At 39.5% G+C, this 19,365-nt stretch overlaps 1 protein-coding gene across 1 annotated transcript in view; it reads right to left on the bottom strand.

Moving 5' to 3' along the window:
* Window positions 1-19,365, bottom strand: part of LOC132395719 (histone deacetylase 9-like) — a 470,412-nt gene that overhangs the window by 288,219 nt on the left and 162,828 nt on the right. Inside the window, exon 3 of the mRNA XM_059972669.1 lies at window positions 14,613-14,684. Within this exon, the coding sequence (XP_059828652.1) occupies window positions 14,613-14,684 (72 nt within the window). The remainder of the gene's footprint in view (window positions 1-14,612; window positions 14,685-19,365) is intronic.

Below are 19,365 nucleotides of genomic sequence, written 5' to 3'. Positions count from 1 at the left end.
GATGTGTAATGAGATAGATGCAGGAGTCTAGGACAAGGAGTCATTGTCTCAGAATAAGGGTCTAATCTCGGACGAGTGAGATTGGGTGGAAATTCATCTGTCAGAGGATTTGGAATGCCTTACTCAAAACTAAATCCTCTGTGGCAGTTCAGTCATTAAATGTAAAGTCTTCAGTGGTAACTCATACAGATTTTTGGGAATCATGGAGTAAGGTGGAGTTGGGCCCAAGTTTAATCTGTCATGATCTTGTTCAGAGCAGAGCAGACGGGAGGGGCTGTAGTAAGTACTGTTGTGGCAATATCTCACTTGATCATTGTTTCAGATAACATATGAGTACTAAACCAGAACAGTATCTTTATAATGATGGCATCCATGGTCAAAAACACAGTAAGTACTTATTATTTGGCTTCATCCAAATCAAATTGGTACTTTGGTGAATTAGTGAACAACTACTATGAAATTACAATCCAGCATAAGTACATTGGAAAGAGGAAGAAAAAGAAAACAAAAAAAGATGATAACACTTGAGCATATGACCTTCACCTTGTCTGGTTTTGCAATGATTGCCACATCACGTGAGTGGTTAAGTACAGTGAAGGAGGAATGTGGAACTCGGGTGGAATTTATTTCTAAAGCCAAGCAAGATTACAAAGTATTTGCCCACCATGCTATAAACCTAAAATTGACATGAAATAAACTTGCACTCAATTCATTTGCATAATGATTACTGTACTGAATATGAGAAAGGATCTGAATAAAAGTTTCAAGAGTCAAGATTGTTTAATGTCATTTAAAAATACAACTGAATACTGACACGGTGCTTTGAGATCACAATCTTGGTGTGAAAGATTGCAATGTTTCTTGATTAAAAAAGAACATGTGGTTTCCAAAAGAAATGTGCAAACAATCAGTTTACCATAAAATGATGAAATATGTAACTAAAATATAAGTAGTTTATACTAAGTCTTGTTATTTTAAGAAACAGCTCAAATGTTCCGATAGTGCCATAAGCTGGATATAGGAAGCACACACAGATTTTTGGAACTGAAAATAGAATGCTTTCTACCCTGAACTAATTATTGTACTGTGGACATTTTGTAGTCTGAAGTACGAATATAGTTAGCAAAGACAAAAATATACTACACATAATTTATAAATCATGCACATATTGCTGTTAAGAAACAGGCAGTGAAAAGTAATCTCTAGGCCTTTAGTGTACTTCTCAGCTTATCGTATTCAATTGAAAGACAACAGGTTTAAGCATACAATTGAATAACATATGACTGGAAATGAGTTATTATACACAATGAATAAGTACTGTGCATGTTTCTCACTCTATAATTAACTATATTTCAAAACACTCATCTAATTAATTTAATTGGTAACCATGGGTTACCAGAATGCCGCTTTAGAATTGATTGCATTAGAAGATTCAGGTTCCACAAAGTCATCAAAGGCAAATGTCAGAGAAATAGACCGAGAATTCAATTCTAAGGACTGTAGATAAAAGTTGGTAAGGAGGGAGGAGAGGACTATATCCTGCAATTTTCACGAAGGCCAAAATAGCCCATAAGGAAGCCTTTGGAGAAAGTATTGAACTTTTCCTTTCATCCACTTTAGGGACCTTTACTGTGAATGTAAACACTCATATCATTACCAGAAGAACTACAGTATGTCAACAGACAGTGCCTTTCAAATACAATAAAGCTCTCTGCTACCTGGAAAATTCTAAGTGCAAACTGCATGGTTTGTGTTTATTAAGTTGACAATGAATTGATGCACTGCATGAATCCATTGAGTAAAATTTTGCTCTAACTTTAACTATGCACAGAATCTCATGGTCAGATACTTAAATGTTTCAATCATGGTTGTTCTTTTAAAAAATTCTAAACGCAAGAGATTCTGCAGATGCTGGAAATACAGAAAATGAGGGAGGAAATCAGCAAAACATGCAGCTTTCCTGGTATGGATTAAACAGTCAATGCTTCAGGCCAAAACCCTTCACCTGTACTGGAAAGATAGAGGAAAGAACCTGGAATATGAAGGTATGGGGAAGAGAAGGAGTGCAAGCTAGAATGTGATAGGTGAAACAAGGTGAGGCAGAAGGGGGATGAGTGAGGGAAGGAAGATGAAGTGAAAAGCTGAAGAAGAAGAAGGAATCTAATAGGAGAGGAGAGTTGGCCATGGGAGAAAGGGAAGGAGGAGAGACACCAGAGGGAGATGATAGAAATGTGAGAAGAGAAGGGGTAAGAGGGGAACCAGAAGGGGTATGAACAAAGAGGGAAGAGTGGGAGGGGGAGGAAAAAATTATGGGAAGCTAAATGTTCATGCTTGGAGGCTACCTAAGCAGAATATGAGGTGTTGTTTCTCCATACTGAGAATGGCCTAATCAAGGCAGTAGTGGAGGCCATGGACCAACATGTCTGAATGGTAATGGGAAGTCAAATTAAAATGAGGTCCACAGGGACATTCTGCCTTTCATGGTGGATGGAGTGAAAGTGCTCTATGAAACTGTTCCCCAATTTATATCAGGTCTCACCAATGTAGAGGAGGTCAGGAGCACGGGATATAGTAGATGACTCCAATAGACCCACGGCTGAAGTGTTGCCTCATCTGAAAGGACAGTCTGGGGCCCTGTTTCGTGATGAGTGAGGCAGCATATGGACTGTAAACACTTGGCCCACTTGCAGGGTTAACTGCAGAGAGAGATCAGTGCGGAAGGACAAGTGTAAGGGAACTATCCCATTGGAAAGCGGAAAGTTGGAGAAAAAGATGTGTTTAGAAATGAGATTGAAGATGGCGGAAGTTATGTAGGCAGGCTCGTGGGTTGGTAGGTAAGGTCAAGGGGAACTCTATCCCTGTTATGTCTGTGTGAAGATTTGGCAAGGGTGACCTCCAAAAAATAGCGGAGATACCAGTGAGGGCAGTGGCTATCATAAAGGAAAGGAAGCTCCTTTCTTTGAAGAAGGGAAATTTCCCAGATGTTCTGGGATGGAAAGCTTCGTCCTGATAACATGTGAGGCAGAGATAAAGAAACTGAGGAAAAGGAATAGGATCTTTACAAGTGTCGGGGTGGGAATAGGTATAACCAAGATAGTTGTGACAGTCAGTAGGTTTATGAAAGATATTGTATGACAAAACTGGAGACTGAGAGATCAAGAATGAGGAGAGATGTGTCAGAGATGGACCAGGTGAATTTGAGGACAGGGTGGAAGGTGAGGTTAAAGTTGATGAAATTGACAAACTCAAAGCAGCATCAATGCAGTTGTCAATGTAGCATTGAAAGAGTTGGGGAGCATTATCAGGGAAGGTTTGGAGCATGAGCTATTCCATGTAGCCAACAAAATTGCAAGTAGATTTTGGGTCCATGCGGGTGACTATGGCTGCACCTTGGGTTTGGAGAAAGTGGGTGGAGCCGAAAGAGAAATTTTTGAGGGTGAGGACTAGTTCCACCAGACAGAGCAGGATGGTGGTGGAGGGAAACTGGTTAGGTCTGCTTTCCAAAAAGAAGCAGAGAGGTTTAAAGCATTTCTTAATAAAGATTGGACATCCATGTATGTAATCAGGGCTAGGGAATTTAAAGTGATTGAAGTGAACATGAACATGTGTAGTGTCATGGATGTAGGTGGGAATGCACTGAACCAAGGATGACAAAATGGATTCGAAGTGTTCAGTTCAGTGGGGCGGGAAGAGGCAGAAATAATGTGCTTAATAGCCTGTTTGATTTTTGGATCTTGGGTAGGAGATAGAAACAAGCTGGGTAGGGTAAGGGAACTATAAAGTTGAAGAGAGAGAATCGTAATGTTGGTGATGGTGCAGGAGATACTGGGCTGAAGCTCCTTAGGGTCATTTTCATGGACTATGTAAGAGGAGGTTTCTAAGAGTTGACACCTGGGCTCATCATAATAGAAGTCAATCCACCTGACTACATCAGCACCCCTCTACTCTCTGGGTTTGATGGTGAGGGTGGGACTGGTGTGAAAATAATGGTGGATTGTGCATTCAAAGAGTGTGAACTCTAAATAGGACAGAGGAGCATTAAAGTCAAGATGGTTGATGTCTCATCAACAGTTAGAGGTAGGAAGATAGGAAGGATGAGCGAAGATGGGTGCAGGGTGGGGAATCTTTGTCAAAGAAGTAGGCTCGAAGATGGAAGAAGAGCTCAGTGTTGTGGCAGGTGCAGAATTCACTGAGAGGTAGGCATGAGGGGGAAAAACGTAAGGCCTTCGCTGAGGACAGAACATTCCACCTAAGAGAGGAGAAGGTCGGAGGGGATGGTAAAGAAATGGCAGAGATTAGACCAAGGGTCAAAGAGGGTAGGGATTTGTAGGAGTCAGAAGAGAGGGTAGAGATGGTGTATTCAGGGAAAGTAGGGAAAGAGGAAGATGTGAGCTCAGAAGAATGAAGAGGGGATGAAGGGTAGAAGGAAGCCCTAATAATTTCTGTCAGATCTCTAAACCGTTTTTACCAAGTTGCAAGCTGGATTAGTAAGGTGTGATCAGCTATTATGTATAATTGACCAAACCACAGGCCAGCTACAATGAAGTGCATCAGCAAGGTTTGGTTCCTCTCTTTGTTTTTATATACAGTACTAACAGCATTCATTAACAAAAATTAATCTCAGACTCAAATTTCACAATTGGTCTCGCGTTAATTGGCATATGCAGATGAGATTTTACCACTACTGCTAAAATTATTAAACTTTCATTTGCAAAACTATTTATATTTTCAATACTTGAAAAGCCTTTTATGCTATTATGTGTGTATGTAATACAGAACTTCAGTTCTCAGTGTGCAATGTGGGCAGTGCACTCTGAACCAGAGGTGACATTGGTGAACTGGGAGTGTGTGTAATTGTGGAACTGAAAGTCATGACTGTCTCTGGTTAAATGTTTTAGCATTTAACCCAATGCTGTTTGTCTTTTCAAAGAACAAACATAACATGGTGTCAGAAATTGGCGTGATATTTAAAGCAGAGCATTAATTGAATGCCACAAGTGACTAAGAAAGGGACGCTAAGTTGCGAAGGAGACATGCTGCCGGCAAGAGAGCACGCTGTCTCAAAGTTCACCAAGAGATTCAGGTGAGAGAAGCTCAAAAAATTCTGTTATGACTCACTTAAGTCCACCTGCATCTATGCAGTATACTAGCAACCTAGCTGAAAGTCAGAAATGCTTCAAACAGTGATTTGATATATATTTAGCAGTGAGCAGAGCTGGTGGGGCATAGGAAAACTTTAAAGCATCTATCTTTCTACATGTAATTGGTGAAGATGGTTTGGACATCTACAACAGACTTGAAATTGATGAGACAGTCTTTATATTGGATGCTCTAATGACAAATTTCAAGAGTATTTTGGCGGAAGTGAAAAAATCACATTTGAGGGATATAAATTATTATCCTGTGAACAGAAGCAAAGTGTCAGTGTTGACCAGTACTTAGCTGAACTTCACATACCGAATCAGTCCTGTGAGTTTGGAGACTTGAGAGACTTACTAGACAGAGACCAAATAGCTCATGGAATCTCAGAGAAAAAGGCTTGATGCTAGTAAAGACTGTGAATATGTGTAGTGCAGTGGAGACCACATGGGCATAAGCTAAAGAGCTGCACGGGGCAGAAACAACCCAGTGCATGCTGTGAAAACAGAGGGGCAGGGCACAAGGTATTTCCCAAAGCACAGCATAGCAAAGAGGTAAGCTCAAACAGCAAATGTGGAGGTAGGCACATCCCAAAAATCTGTCCAGTTTATGGAAATTCCTGCAATAATTGTGGGAAGAAGAATCATCTTGCCAAGTGCTGCAAAGCTGGAGCTACCAAGGGGAAAGTGCACAGTGTTGAAGAGAAATTGAGGAAGTTTTTGTAGATGTTTTGCAGACTGCTGGTGCTGCAAGGACAGAATGGATTGTTCAGTAACTGTGAATGAGACAGTAATTCCATTCAAGCTTGACACTGGAGTCCTGTTATCCATGGATGATTACAAGACTGACAAAATAAAGAGCAAGATTTACCCAGTGACAGGCTATACTTGAGAGGACATTCCAGTAAAGGGGGGCTGTATAGTGACCTTCAAGCATAAGGGGCAACACCTAAAGACACAGCTACTAATCATAGGAAAGAGGGTACAGCCAATATTAGGTCTGAGTGAGTTAGGTTTGGGCAATGTTCAACTTGGTGAAAAGAGCTTTCATAGTGGCTTTGCAGACCAAACAGGACCACACTTCACTTATGGAAGAGTACACAGATGCCTTTGAGGAGTGCAGGTGCTTACCTGGTGTACACAAAATTCATGTTTATGAGCCAATAGCTCCGGTTGTCCGTGCATGCAGGAAGTTCCAATGGCACTTAGAGACAAACTCTAACAACGACTATTATGCATGGAACAGATAAATGTCAGATAGGAAATGGAAGAATGAGCTCACTGGTCATATTGTGCAAAGTAAAAATGGAACATTGTACACACCCAAGAGATCCCAATAAAGCCATCAAGGGAGAGTGTTTTAAATAGCCAACATGGGAGGAGATTACACCCTGGTTTGCAGGTCCCAAGTGCTTTAACATACCTGACATGTTGTCTAGGTTTTGGCAGATAACACTTGATGAGGCAAGTTCGGGACACTGTACTTTTAGCACACTAGAGGGTGTTAAAAGTCACTGTATGGGATCCTGTCTGCACCAAAAGTCTACCATAAAACCAAACACATGATCTTTGAGGCCATACATGGAGCCAAGACCATGACAGATAAAATCATCATTTTGGGGTCCAGCAAGGAAGGACATAATGCACGACTGAGACCGACGCTAGACATGACACATAACGTCAATTGAAGTTAAATAAAGAGAAATGTGAGTTTGGAGTTGAGACACTGATTTTCATAGAGGAGGAAGGAGTGAAGCCTGACCGAAGAAACACACCAGTCGTTGAGAATATGGAAAGGCCCCAAAACAAACAGGAGGTGAGATTTTTCCTGTGAATGGTGACTTACCTGTCTAAGTTCATCCCTCAACTATCTACTGTGTCAGCATCACTTAGGTCACTCTTTGAGTAATGAAATGTGTAGATTTGATCTCAAGGGCAAGAAAAGTGCTTCCAGAGGCTGAAAAGAATCCTAACTGAAGAGCACATGCTGAAGTTTTATGATCTGGAAAGGTGTACTAGGATCTTAGCTGACGCATCCCAGTACGGCCTTAGAGCAGAACTACTGCAGCAGCATGATGACACATAGCAACCTGTGGCCTATGCAACAAGGGCTTTACCAAGTACAGAAGTTAACTCTGTACAGAAAAAGAAAGAGCTTCTTGCCAGCACATATGCATGCTAAAGTTCCCAGTAGTTATCTGTGGACAAGCTCTTGACGTGGAAACAGACCATAAACCACTGGTCTCAATTTTGTCCAAACCACTGAATGACCGTCCCATGAGAATACAGCGCTTGTTGATAAGGCTGCAGAAATATGACATGAAGATGTTCTATGCACCGGGAAAACATATGTTTGCCGCTGATGCGTTGTCTCGAGCAGTCAACAGGAAAGAAAAGAGTGGTCAAGAGATTAACACTGATAAACAGGCCTATATTGACATGATTGTCACCTCCATTCCTGTAACTTCAAATAGAACAGAGAAAATTCAGACAGCAGCAGGGACAGATGAAACAATGTAAGTCCTCAAATAGAAAATACAGAAAGACCGGCCAGCAAATAAGAATTACCGTCCAATTCAGGACTTTTGAGCATGCAGAGCTGAATTGTCTGTAGCGAAAGAGATGGTCTTCAAAGGGAACTCATATGTGATTCCAATGTTGCTATGCAAGGAAGTGCTCCAGAAGATACATGAACATTTGGTGAGGAAAAACGTAAACAAAGAACTCATGAAGTGATGTAGCGGCCAAGAATGAATGAAGACATCAGCCAGACCACTGCTTCATTTGACGTAAGTCTTACCTACAGACGAAAGCGGCAAGGTGAACCGCTTACACCACAGACTGTACCAGACAGGCTCTACTTCAAAGTTGCAGTGGATTTGTTTGAATGGGAAAAATCACATTGTAGTATTGTAACAGATAACTTTTCAAATTACCCAGAGATTGCAACACTGTAATCAACATCCAGCAAATCGGTCATCAACTTCCTGAAAACTGTGTTTGTGAGATATGGAGTTCCATATGAGGTGATATCAGAAAATGGTCCACGATTTTCCAGCTATTAATTGGAACCATTTGTCAATGATTGGGGATTTTGACACATAACTTCAAACCCACGTCACTCAAAATCTAATGGCCTAGCAGAGACTCTGGTCAAGGTAGTGAACTGCCTCATGAAGAAGGCAAGAGATGGACAAGAGGGCTCTCATAAAAGTCTGATGATTTACAGAAATGCAGAATGGCCTTTTACCAGCCTGAGTGGTGATGGACAGAAGCATACACACTAACCTTCCAGTACTGTACAGGAAAACTTACTGACACTGAATGGAGCAGACAAGGCTAAGGAGAAAGGGAAAGAAAAAACAGAAGCAGTATCACAACAAGCCTGCAAAAAGCCTACCAGTCGTGAAACCCGAAGATCAAGTGCAAATCCGAGATCCTGATTCCAGCACATGGTCCATTAAAGGATAAGTCCAAGAGGAAGTTGCTGCATGTTCCTACTAGAGTCAGATAGAATATAGAACACCTCTGAGAAGGAACCATTTGAATCTACGACCGAAGGCTCAACCCATAGCTATGACACGTCACCTGTCACTACACGAAAGAGGCCAGCAGATGTGAAAAATAAATTTACTGTTCAGAGTTCTCAGAAAGACATTAATTTAACACAGCCAAGGGAAAGCAATACATCTGTGCAGACAAATGGTAGACCAAAAACGATTAATAAACCACCTCAGAGACCGATTGAGAGTTGATAAGTAAATTAGAGATGCATTTGCTCATTCCAATTGAAATAAATGTAAATATGTTTGTTGGAAAGCACTATTGCTTCTTGCAGGTCTATTAGGGGATAGTATTGTTTCTTTACTATTATGTGTGTATATAACAAAGAACTTCAGTTCCCAGTGTGCAAAGTGGGCAGTTTACCCAGAACCAGAGGGGACACTGGTGAACTGGGAGTACGTGCTAAAGTGTGGAGCAAGAAACCATGGCCATCTCCTGTTAATAAATGTGGTAGCATTTAAACTCATGCTGTCTGTCTTTATAAAGAAGAAACATAACACCTATCATTAATTTTCTAATCATGTCCTCTTAAATTTTCTGATGAACAAAAACAATCTCTATTTACCCTGCATTGTTCTAAATGTCCTGAAAATATAATTCAAATCAATCCTTGAACTATGAAAATCCAGGGAATATAGTGTTAATTTCTGTAATCTTTTATCATAACTTAATCCTGGCATTCAGGTAAAATTCTGCTAAATTTATGCAACACTCCCTTCAAGCCCAATATATCTTCTTGGTGGCATGGCACACAGAATTCACTGGTGCATTGTTGAGGCCACTAATCTCAGCACAGATACGATCGCCCTTGTTCCCTGAGTCAGCCACAGAATCATAACTTAACATGACAATTGTATCATTAAAAATAACATATTATCCTGAGAAATTATTGCTACATATGAATTTCTAGCTGAAATTATTTGATATCTTTACACTGCATAATCCTACTGGATAATTGTCAATATTATAACAAGTAGAGAGGAACACCTGAGCATTTCATTAGCAACACACTATGGCAATGGATTTCCATGAGATTATATAACTTGACTGGCATTTTATCAATAAGAGTTTCACTGAAAACACAACATTAACCTCGGTTAGATGTCTACAATTTCCATTATTTGATTGTGTTGAAAAAATGTATAATGTATTACAACACTATCACTGTAAATGAGCCAAGATACTGTACATTTAATTAATGAACAGCAATTGAAATCAAAAATGACATTAAAAAGATCTGCTCTTCGCCTCTCTCTGATGCTCCTCCACCTTTTGTTTCCTCCATGGCCTTCTGTCCTCTCCTATTAGATTCCCCCTTTCACCAATCAACTTCCCAGCTCATTACTTCACCACTTCTCCCCCCACCACTGTTTCACCTATCACCTTGTGTTTCTCCCTCCTCCCCCCACCTTTTAACTCTCACTCCTCATCTTTTTTTCTCCAGTCTTGCTTAAGGGTCTCAGCCTGAAACGTAAACTGTACTCTTTTTCAGAGATGCTGCCTGGCCTGCTGAGCTCCTCAAGCATTTTGTCTGTGTTGCATAAAAAATTGCTGATTATGTTTATAAAAATCTGCTATTTCTTATATTTTGTAACTCACAAACTCAAATTTAAATTATATCCCCGAAGTCTTAATAGTTATTATGACTACTTTAAGTAAGTCAAATATGTCCTACAGCACAATTAGTGTTTCCATTAACAAGATCAGCTGATGAGATAATGTTAGCATATAACACAGCCAGCTGAGAAACAATTCATACATTTTACATTCCCCACCCCACCCCCCACTTCCTTGTTATTTTCTCCCTCTTCTATGGGCATAATTCCATTTTGGGTATCATCCTTGGACTCATTAATTTCCATCCATAATAGCTTGGGATTAAAGTTACAGATTAGTAAACTGATTTGAAATTGTAGAAGATATAAACAGTAGAGATATAATTTCCCTATTTAGTAGCGCTGGCAAGAAGCTGTGCTTGAAACCTCTAGCAGAATCTCCCCAAAAAATTTCAACTGAATTATTAGAAACTGATTAACAGCACATGTTGAATTTCCAGCACGTGTTACAAATAAGTCTGTCTTCATTTATCTGTCTCAACTTTTCTCACTCATCATCTTACTTCCATTCATTCTCTTAACCCTTTCATTTCACTCAATTCTTTAATCTTTCCCAAACCATTTCATGTTACTTCCTTCTTTCACTAAGAAAACTTCTCTCATTTACAAAATAGTATTTCAAAGAAATTAATTAGAATGTGAAATAAACTATTTTCCTTTCTAATGATATTTTTATACCAACTATCTCAAGTTTTAGGAATTTACTTACCTAGACATTGTATTACCACAGCCCAATAGTTTTATGTACACAACTGTGTAAACATCACAAACACTTACGTCAGGATGCTGTTCATTGAATATAGCTCAGCATTTAATATCATCATTCCCACAATCCTGACTGAGAAGTTGCAGAACCTGGGCCTCTGTACCTCCCTCTGCAACTAGATCCTCAACTTCCTAACCAGAAGACTACAGTCTGTGCAGATTCATGATAACATATCCTCCTCACTGACGATCAACACTGGCACAACTCAGGGGTGTGTGCTTAGCCCACTGCTCTACTCTCTCTATACCCATGACTGTGTGGCTTGGCATAGCTCAAATACCATCTATAAATTTGCTGATTTTACAACCATTGTTGGTAGAATCTCAAATGGTGATGAGAGGGCGTACAGGAGTGAGATATGCCAACTAGTGGAATGGTACTGCAGCAACAACTTGGCACTCAACGTCAGTAAGACGAAAGAGCTGATTGTGGACTTCAGGAAGAGTAAGGTGAAGGAACACATACCAATCCTCATTGAGGGATCAGAAATGGAAAGAGTGAACAGCTTCAAGCTCCTGGGTGTCAACATCTCTGAGGATCTAACCTGGTCCGAACATATCGATGCAGTTATAAAGAAGGCAAGACAACGGCTATACTTCATTAAGAGTTTGAAGGAATATGGCATGTCAACAAATACACTCAGAAACTTCTATAGTTGTACCGTGGAGAGCATTCTGACAGGCTGCATCACTGTCTGGTATGGAGGAGCTGCTGCACAGGACCAAAACAAGCTGCAGAGGGTTGTAAATCTAGTCGGCTCCATGTTGGGTACTAGTCCACAAAGTACCCAGGACATCCTCAGGGAGCGGTGTCTCAAAAAGGCAGCTTCCATTATTAAGGACCTCCAGCACCCAGGACATGCCCTTTTCTCACTGTTACCATCAGGCAGGAGATACAGAAGCCTAAAGGCACACACTCAGCGATTCAGGAACAGCTTCATCCTCTCTGCCATCTGATTCCTAAATGGACATTAAATCTTTGGACACTACCTCACTTTTTTTATAATATACAATAGTTCTGTTTTGCAATTTTTTATCTATTCAATATATATAATTGATCTACAGGTTTATTTACTATTATTATTTTACTGCTAGATTCTGTATTGCACTGAACAGCTGCTGCTAAGTTAACAAATTCCACGATAATAAACATGATTCTGATTTTATCACAAAACTTTAAACTTGATTAGTAGATATTCACAGATCTGTGCATCAAGTCCTCCAAAAATGCATTTGTGCAAAGGTGCAGCCTTATATGGCATGTATCCTTCTTGTTACATTGTTCTCAGGACCCATGATTGTTTGTCTCTCTGACTGATGGTTTCCCTCGTCGCATTCCCTCACATATGCTCACCAAGTACCTGCTTCCCAATCCCTGTTTCTCCTATTGCCTATCTGACCCTGAACCACAACCTCTGTTCATCAATCTGTTTTTCGCTGAATCCAACCTCCAATCTTCCCTTCAGTAACAACAGGCTAATCCTTCCCTCAATCAACTCTTTCACTACCCTCTTTAACCCATTCTTCCTACATTTTTTAACTCCCCTCCGAGCTCTACACCCTTCTTCCAGTTCTCAAACGCCACTCCCCACTGCTCTACAAGCCCTATAGACAACAACCCAGCCATGTCAGTTTAGTTTCACAATGACTAACAGACAAAGGCTTGTGTATAATGTATAAAGCTTAACCTATCATACGTGACATCTTTGGTCACATGCATGAAAAAAAATTGCTGTGAGTCCCCTGCACATCAAACTGACATGCACTTGGCACTTTCGAGCTTATTCTTTCTCACAGACACAGTTCATTAGCCTATGACTCCCAGTACGTTCAATTTAACTAATTGGTTTAAAAATACAACCTTTTAATTTTTTTTGTGTTAACTTTAAAAAAGACACTCTTGCCAAATAAGAATCCAAATTTTTGCAAGAGCAGACAAGTCAGGTAGCAACTGGGGAAAGAGAAGCAGTTGATGGCAGGTTTGGTAGTCTCGTGTTGAACATGAGACCAACTGGAGTTGGCTGAGAATAATTAGTGCTTCTCCTGCCACTAGACTTGGAAGATTTTGGAAAGAAACAAAAGGTATTATTTCTTGAGTGCTTTATGTTGCCTACTGTAGGTCCTCATGGCACATCTGAAAAGTTTGCAAGTAGAGATCATAGTTGTCCAAGAGATACAATCATGGTGCTAGAATTGAGGGCCTGATTTTCAGCCACTTTTCCTTATTTGCCATGGAGTTCATGCAAAGTCAAGTTTATTACTATCATGGGCATACAGACACATGGTGTAAATGCTATGAGAACAGTCACTTTGCAGCTGCAGCACTGTGCATTTGAAGACTAGGATAAACATAAGTAAACATAAACTTAAATTAACATGATTTATACCCAACATAAACGTGCAAAAATTAACAAGATTAACAACTTGTAAGGACATAGGTATAGAGATAACAAAGGTGAAAACAAAATTAACTCCTCCCTAGCAGGAAGCTTGCTGAAGATGAGGCAAAATATCGTGGTAAGAAGTCAGAGAAAGGCACACAGTTTATCCGTTTTATATTCACTCATGTTAAGCAGTGGAATACCCAAACCTACAGCCTGCCCATGGCCAAGGATATTATTTTGGCTTCTTCAATTTTTTTTTATTTTTGCTGTTATGTGAATAGACTTTCATACCCTGCATTCTCACACTTTACCCAGTTTTCAGAATAGACTTGGTGCTGGAAGTGCATCCTTACTTGGATTTCCTCACAAATTGCACAAGCATGTGGAGAAAGGATTCAAAATTATTTCTATCAGAGGATTTTCTTCTTGAAGCATTGTCCTGGACCCCCCCCCCCCCCACCCCCTTACTGACAGTTCCAGCAGGGATGACGAGAAGTGACAAATCAGAAATCTGTATCAACTCACTTAAGGGAAATCCGGATGAAAGTGTAGAGTTCACATGGGACAAAACCCCCACAATTACCCTGCTGAAACTGATATCTAACAGAAGTAATATTATGTATCTACACTATGAACCTGCACTGTCATTCTCTCACTGTGAACTCAACTGTATACTCAGAGAACATCTGGTTGTAAAAGAGCTGCACACCCACAGTTGTATAGAGAGCACATGCACAAAGTCTCCAATTTTCACTTTCGCTCTGGTATGTCGTTCATAAGAATTAAAATTAAAGTTAGCATTTCAGAGGGAGGAATGATAATAGCAGGAAACTGAAGTTAACCTTTCATCTTTCAGTGCTATTAAATGTATATTTTCTACATGAACATATTGTGTCATAAATTGATCTCTAACCATGTGAAACATATACAAAAACAACTTCATATAATAATATTAAAAATGTAAGTTCTGAAATAAATTGCTTATATTACATTGATTATATCCTCACTAATAGAACACAATTTCTCCGTGGTTCCATTAGATTCCTATTGAACATAGAGTAAAGAGTTTAAGTATAATAACTTAACAGTAAATAGAGAAAACACCACCATTCATGCTGTATGTCTATGAAAGCAGAACAGCTTACCTGATGTGAGCATATTATGCATCCGTTGTGAAGCCAGCAGCTGGAACGGTTGCTCTTGCTCAGAAACCCCATCTGAGGAGAAACATAATTCAGTCTCATAAATAGTCTGCAGCATCCTTCGCCTGTCCTTACTTCAGCCACTTAGTTATTTCCTCTCTAATTCCTGAATCAGATGATTTGCATCTCACTATATTGTAAGCAGCTCCCTCTCTCTCTCTCACACACACAGACACACACATCCACACACAAACATACATGCAAATGACTTGACAGGCATACACACGTTTAAACTGTAAGCTGATTCTCATGCTCACTCTTATTCTGCAAATCAGCCAAAAAGACATCAGTTATAAAAAGAAGCCTGAACTCTCCTCTGCATACTTAATCCTTTTCTACCTCCTTTTAGTCTGTTTGGTTTGTCTTGTGGAGGAAATTGAAACCAGCTTAAAAGGTGCTTCAACAGCAGCCGACAGAAGCTTTCTTTCCCCTTTCCTTGCAAGGTTTTCAAGTTAACATGGACCACTGCTTTTAAATCTGTTCTGCCCCTCAAAGTTGTTAAAGCAAGTAATAAAACATGTTTATATGAATCAATGACAACACAGTCCACAGTCAACAAAAATAGAACAATGGTTGTTGCTGACCAAAAATAGGTCATGTATGGCAGGAGATTGAATTATACTAATGCATTTGAAAAATATCACTAAGTGTAAACAGTACACAGCTGTCCAGTCCTTCAGCTGGAAGTGCTGCTATTTAGTCCTACTGCAATGTCTGAAAATGTATTGACTTCTATTTTTGTTCATATACTTAGAATAGATGCTGTATCACCAGATCACCTATTTACATAAGGTCAAAACCATTCACATTTACCCAGTTTAAATATAGATCCAAACCTGAAGCTATTGCATAAGTCGTGCTATCACTGATAAATTGTGCCCCTTCTTAAAACTGTTCTGTGCAAAAAGTCTTAGGCACATATATATAGCTATTGGTTAAAATAGGAAGCTGGCTGGGAAACAGACATAAGAGTACTTGGCTTTGTATTAGCTCAGTAGCATTAAGGCTTATTTGGTAACCGGAAAGACATCATATTCAGTACCGTGCAAAAGTGATAGGCACCTTAGCTATGTATATGCCTCTAAGACTTTTGCACATTACTGTAAAACTTCAAAAACAAGAGAAAATCTGCAGATACTGGAAATTCAAGCAACACACATAAAATGCTGCGGGAGCTCGGTAGGCCAGGCTGCATCAATGTAAAAGAGTTGTTTCGGGCTGAAATCTTCATCCTGGTGAAAGGTCTCGACCCAAACCACTGACTATACTCTTTTCCATAGATGCTACCTGTACTGCTGAGTTCCTCTGGCAAACTGTAAAAACTTACTAGCTTTTTAAGAATATGTCAAAGTTAAAATGGAATTCAGTTCAATTACCAGGTTCACTATAAGGCAGTTTTATGCAGCCATTTACCAAAATGCACTCAGTGGATGAAGTATTAGCTGATAAGCAAATTTCCACTTCAGTCATACAGTCTACCATCTTGCTAAAGTACAGTGCTGCTGGGACCCCTTATGATATTGTTTAGCATTGCTGGCAGATCTTATAGCTTCAGAACAAGCATATGATCTTTACTGTGGAAATGCAGCAGGTGAAAATGTGAAAAGATATAGCTTACATTTTATTATTTATCTGATGAATCCAAGACTCTTCAGGAATAAAAAGCATTCTTCTGAACTACAGTTATATTTGTAATACTTTATATAAATTATACATAAACAAATCCCACGTCAACAGTGAAATAGTCAATTAAAAGGAACAGTTAAATAGATTGTTGGCCAGAAGACTCTTTCCGCTCACCTTCAACACTTCAGCATCCTTTCATCACTGAAGTGTCCACTTGGCTTTTGCAATACATTACTCCAAAGTAATATGTCTGTGTGTTACTCTGTTATGCCATGAGATTAATTGGAAGTTGGATGGTTTAAATTGGTTGCAGTATTTTAAATACCTGGCTTACTAGAGCTCCTGCATCCAACCATATATTTGGATCTTTGGTCTGGAAACAGTGAAACAGGAAACAGCCAATGTTTTGTTTTGTGCTCTGGACAAATGGCATCCATTCAAGGATTTAAGATGATCAATTTTGGTAGGATTAAGCAAGGGCAAATAAGAAAAAAGTCACAGGAAATCAGCATAAGACAGGCAGTTCACTGTTGAACAAACATAGTTCCTCTGCACAGATGACAAAAGACAGACCTCTGCATTATATTCCTATAAATTTAGCCTACAAACCACACCTCCCACTCTCTCACACCCACCCTTCCAATATTCTCGAAACTCTAGGATTATTGATGTAAAATCACTGAGAGAAATTGTATTAAAAAATCACAGAAGTAGCATTACTGTTGTTACCTGTGCACACAACAGCCACAGTGTAAATTCAGAACTTGGGCTGATGCTTCTTTTATCATCATGTTTCATGGGAGCTAAAGCACTCTTTGTTGGCTTTCTAGCTTGGAGTTAAATTCTGCATTCTAATCCGTCACTCACATGATGAAAAAGAGCTTTGAGCAGTGACCAATCCAGACATCGGAAGTTTTGAGAGGAGGGGATCTCAATCAGGTCCACTGCCTGAGTAGAAAAGGCAGTAGTGGGTCTCTACAGGAAAAAAGAAATTTGACAAGTAACCAAACCAGACACTGGAAGTTTTGAGAGGAGGGGATTCAAACCAGGACCACTGCCTGAGTAGAAAAGGCAGCAATGGTAGCTACAGAGTAAAAGAGCTTTAGCCAGTGACCAATCCATGTTTGGGATTGATTCGCAAAAACAAATTGAAGAAAGGCGGGCAAGTGCAGTGGCCATCATTAGTATGGATTTTTATTTGGTATCTCTTAAATGGAGTTACAAAGCTTTGTACTTTGTGGAGAAATTTAAGGCAATCAAAAGAATGAATGCACTTAAGTGTACACTAAAAACTAAAAATCATTACTAGCATAAGTATACACATTCCTGCTGTGGGTAAATGTAAGTGCTGGAATTTTGCTTGATATACAGAGAACCACTCACATTCTCTTGGAACTAATAACCTGCTGTTTCCCAACAGACTACCCATTGCTGCTCATTACTTGAATAGATCAGCAGACTATTATGGCAAATTCGAGGTATTTGATTTTAGAGGATGAAGCAAAAGTATATTGTTTGCTTCAAACAGTTTACAAAATACATAATGTAGTATGAATCACAGAATAAATTTCACATTGACCTCACATCATAAATATAGGAGAACAATGTAAAAATGTGTGCTCTTGGAATGAAATTTTGCCTACAGGAATGCCAATTGGGAATTTGGGAACAAATAGCTCCTGATTTTTTACATCTCAAAATAATGTGCATTTCCACATACATGAAATTATATTACTGTTTGCTGAAGTGATCCTGCTTTCATTATTTATGCTTACCCAGCAGCCCATGTTGACCATGAATCACCCATTTATATTAATCCTATATATTAATCATTTTAAAGTTCATTTCCCATACTCTCATCAATCCCCTCCAGATTCTAGCAAATTAACTTAGCAGCCCATTAACTTTGTTACGTGGGAGGAAAACAGAGCACGTGGAGTACACCCACCCAGTCACAGGAAAAATATGCGCTCTCCACTCAGCCTGCATTTGGGTCAAGACTGAAGTTGGTTCTCTGGAATTGTGAGGAAGCTGCTGTACCTGTACAACTCTGGTACTCAGGTATTCAACCTGTTAACAACCTTAACACTGTTTCTCTTTCTGTAAGTGCTGGCCCAATTGTTAAGTGTTTCAAGCATTTTATTATTATATTATATAAAAAGGTCATTTTTCCCCCCTTAGTTGGCAAAGCTCAAGGCAAAGAGGGAGAACTGAGTTTCACTATGACTTTGGCTGATCTATACTGACCTCAACTTCTCTTTCATGCCAGTTCTCCCTTAACCTCAATTATTCAAATATTTATCTGTCTCCACATTACATACATCTCATAATCTGGTTTACACCACCCTCTGTGGTAGAAAAGTCCAATAATTCACTACCCACTAAGAGAAGATATTTTTGTGCTCTTCAGTTTTAACTGGCTAGCCCCTTATTTTGGTAGTAACGTCTCCTAGTGCATGACTCTTCACTAGTAGAAACATCTCACCAACTACTTTGTCAATTCCTTTAGAATGTTATGTTTGAATAAGGTCACTCCTCATTCTTCAAAACTCCAAGCAATACAGACACAAACCACCTAGGCTTTCTTGGTGGGACAGCCCTCACATCTCCAGAATTAGCTCAGTGAATCTCCTTTGAACAACCTCCAGTTCAGCTATATCCTTTCTTAGGTAAGAGGATCAAAGCTGGGGCTTCACCTACAGCCTGTACAACTGTAATAAAACCTCCCATTTACTAAATGCCAACCCCCTTCCCAAAATGCTATTTATCTTCTGAACTAATTGTTGGACCCATCTTTTTTTTTGCCATTCATTCTCTAGAACATGTAGACCTGAATTTTACTCAGCTGTAGTCTCCACTTTTAGATAACAATAATGAGACTATAAATCCATCTGATGGAGACTGAGATGCCTTAGGCCACTACGCTAACCTTTTTGCATCTAGACCAACAAAACATTACCATGCAAGGGCAATGCACAATATTTCTGGAAGAAAAAGAGGTACCAACAAATTCTGGATCAGTATGTTCCAGGTGATGATTACAAACCAGGTGTTTTGGAGTTTTGTTCTT

This window comes from Hypanus sabinus, chromosome 6 (genome assembly GCF_030144855.1).
Source record: "Hypanus sabinus isolate sHypSab1 chromosome 6, sHypSab1.hap1, whole genome shotgun sequence".
Lineage (NCBI taxonomy): Eukaryota > Metazoa > Chordata > Chondrichthyes > Myliobatiformes > Dasyatidae > Hypanus > Hypanus sabinus.
This window is presented reverse-complemented; position numbering and strand designations above follow the sequence as displayed.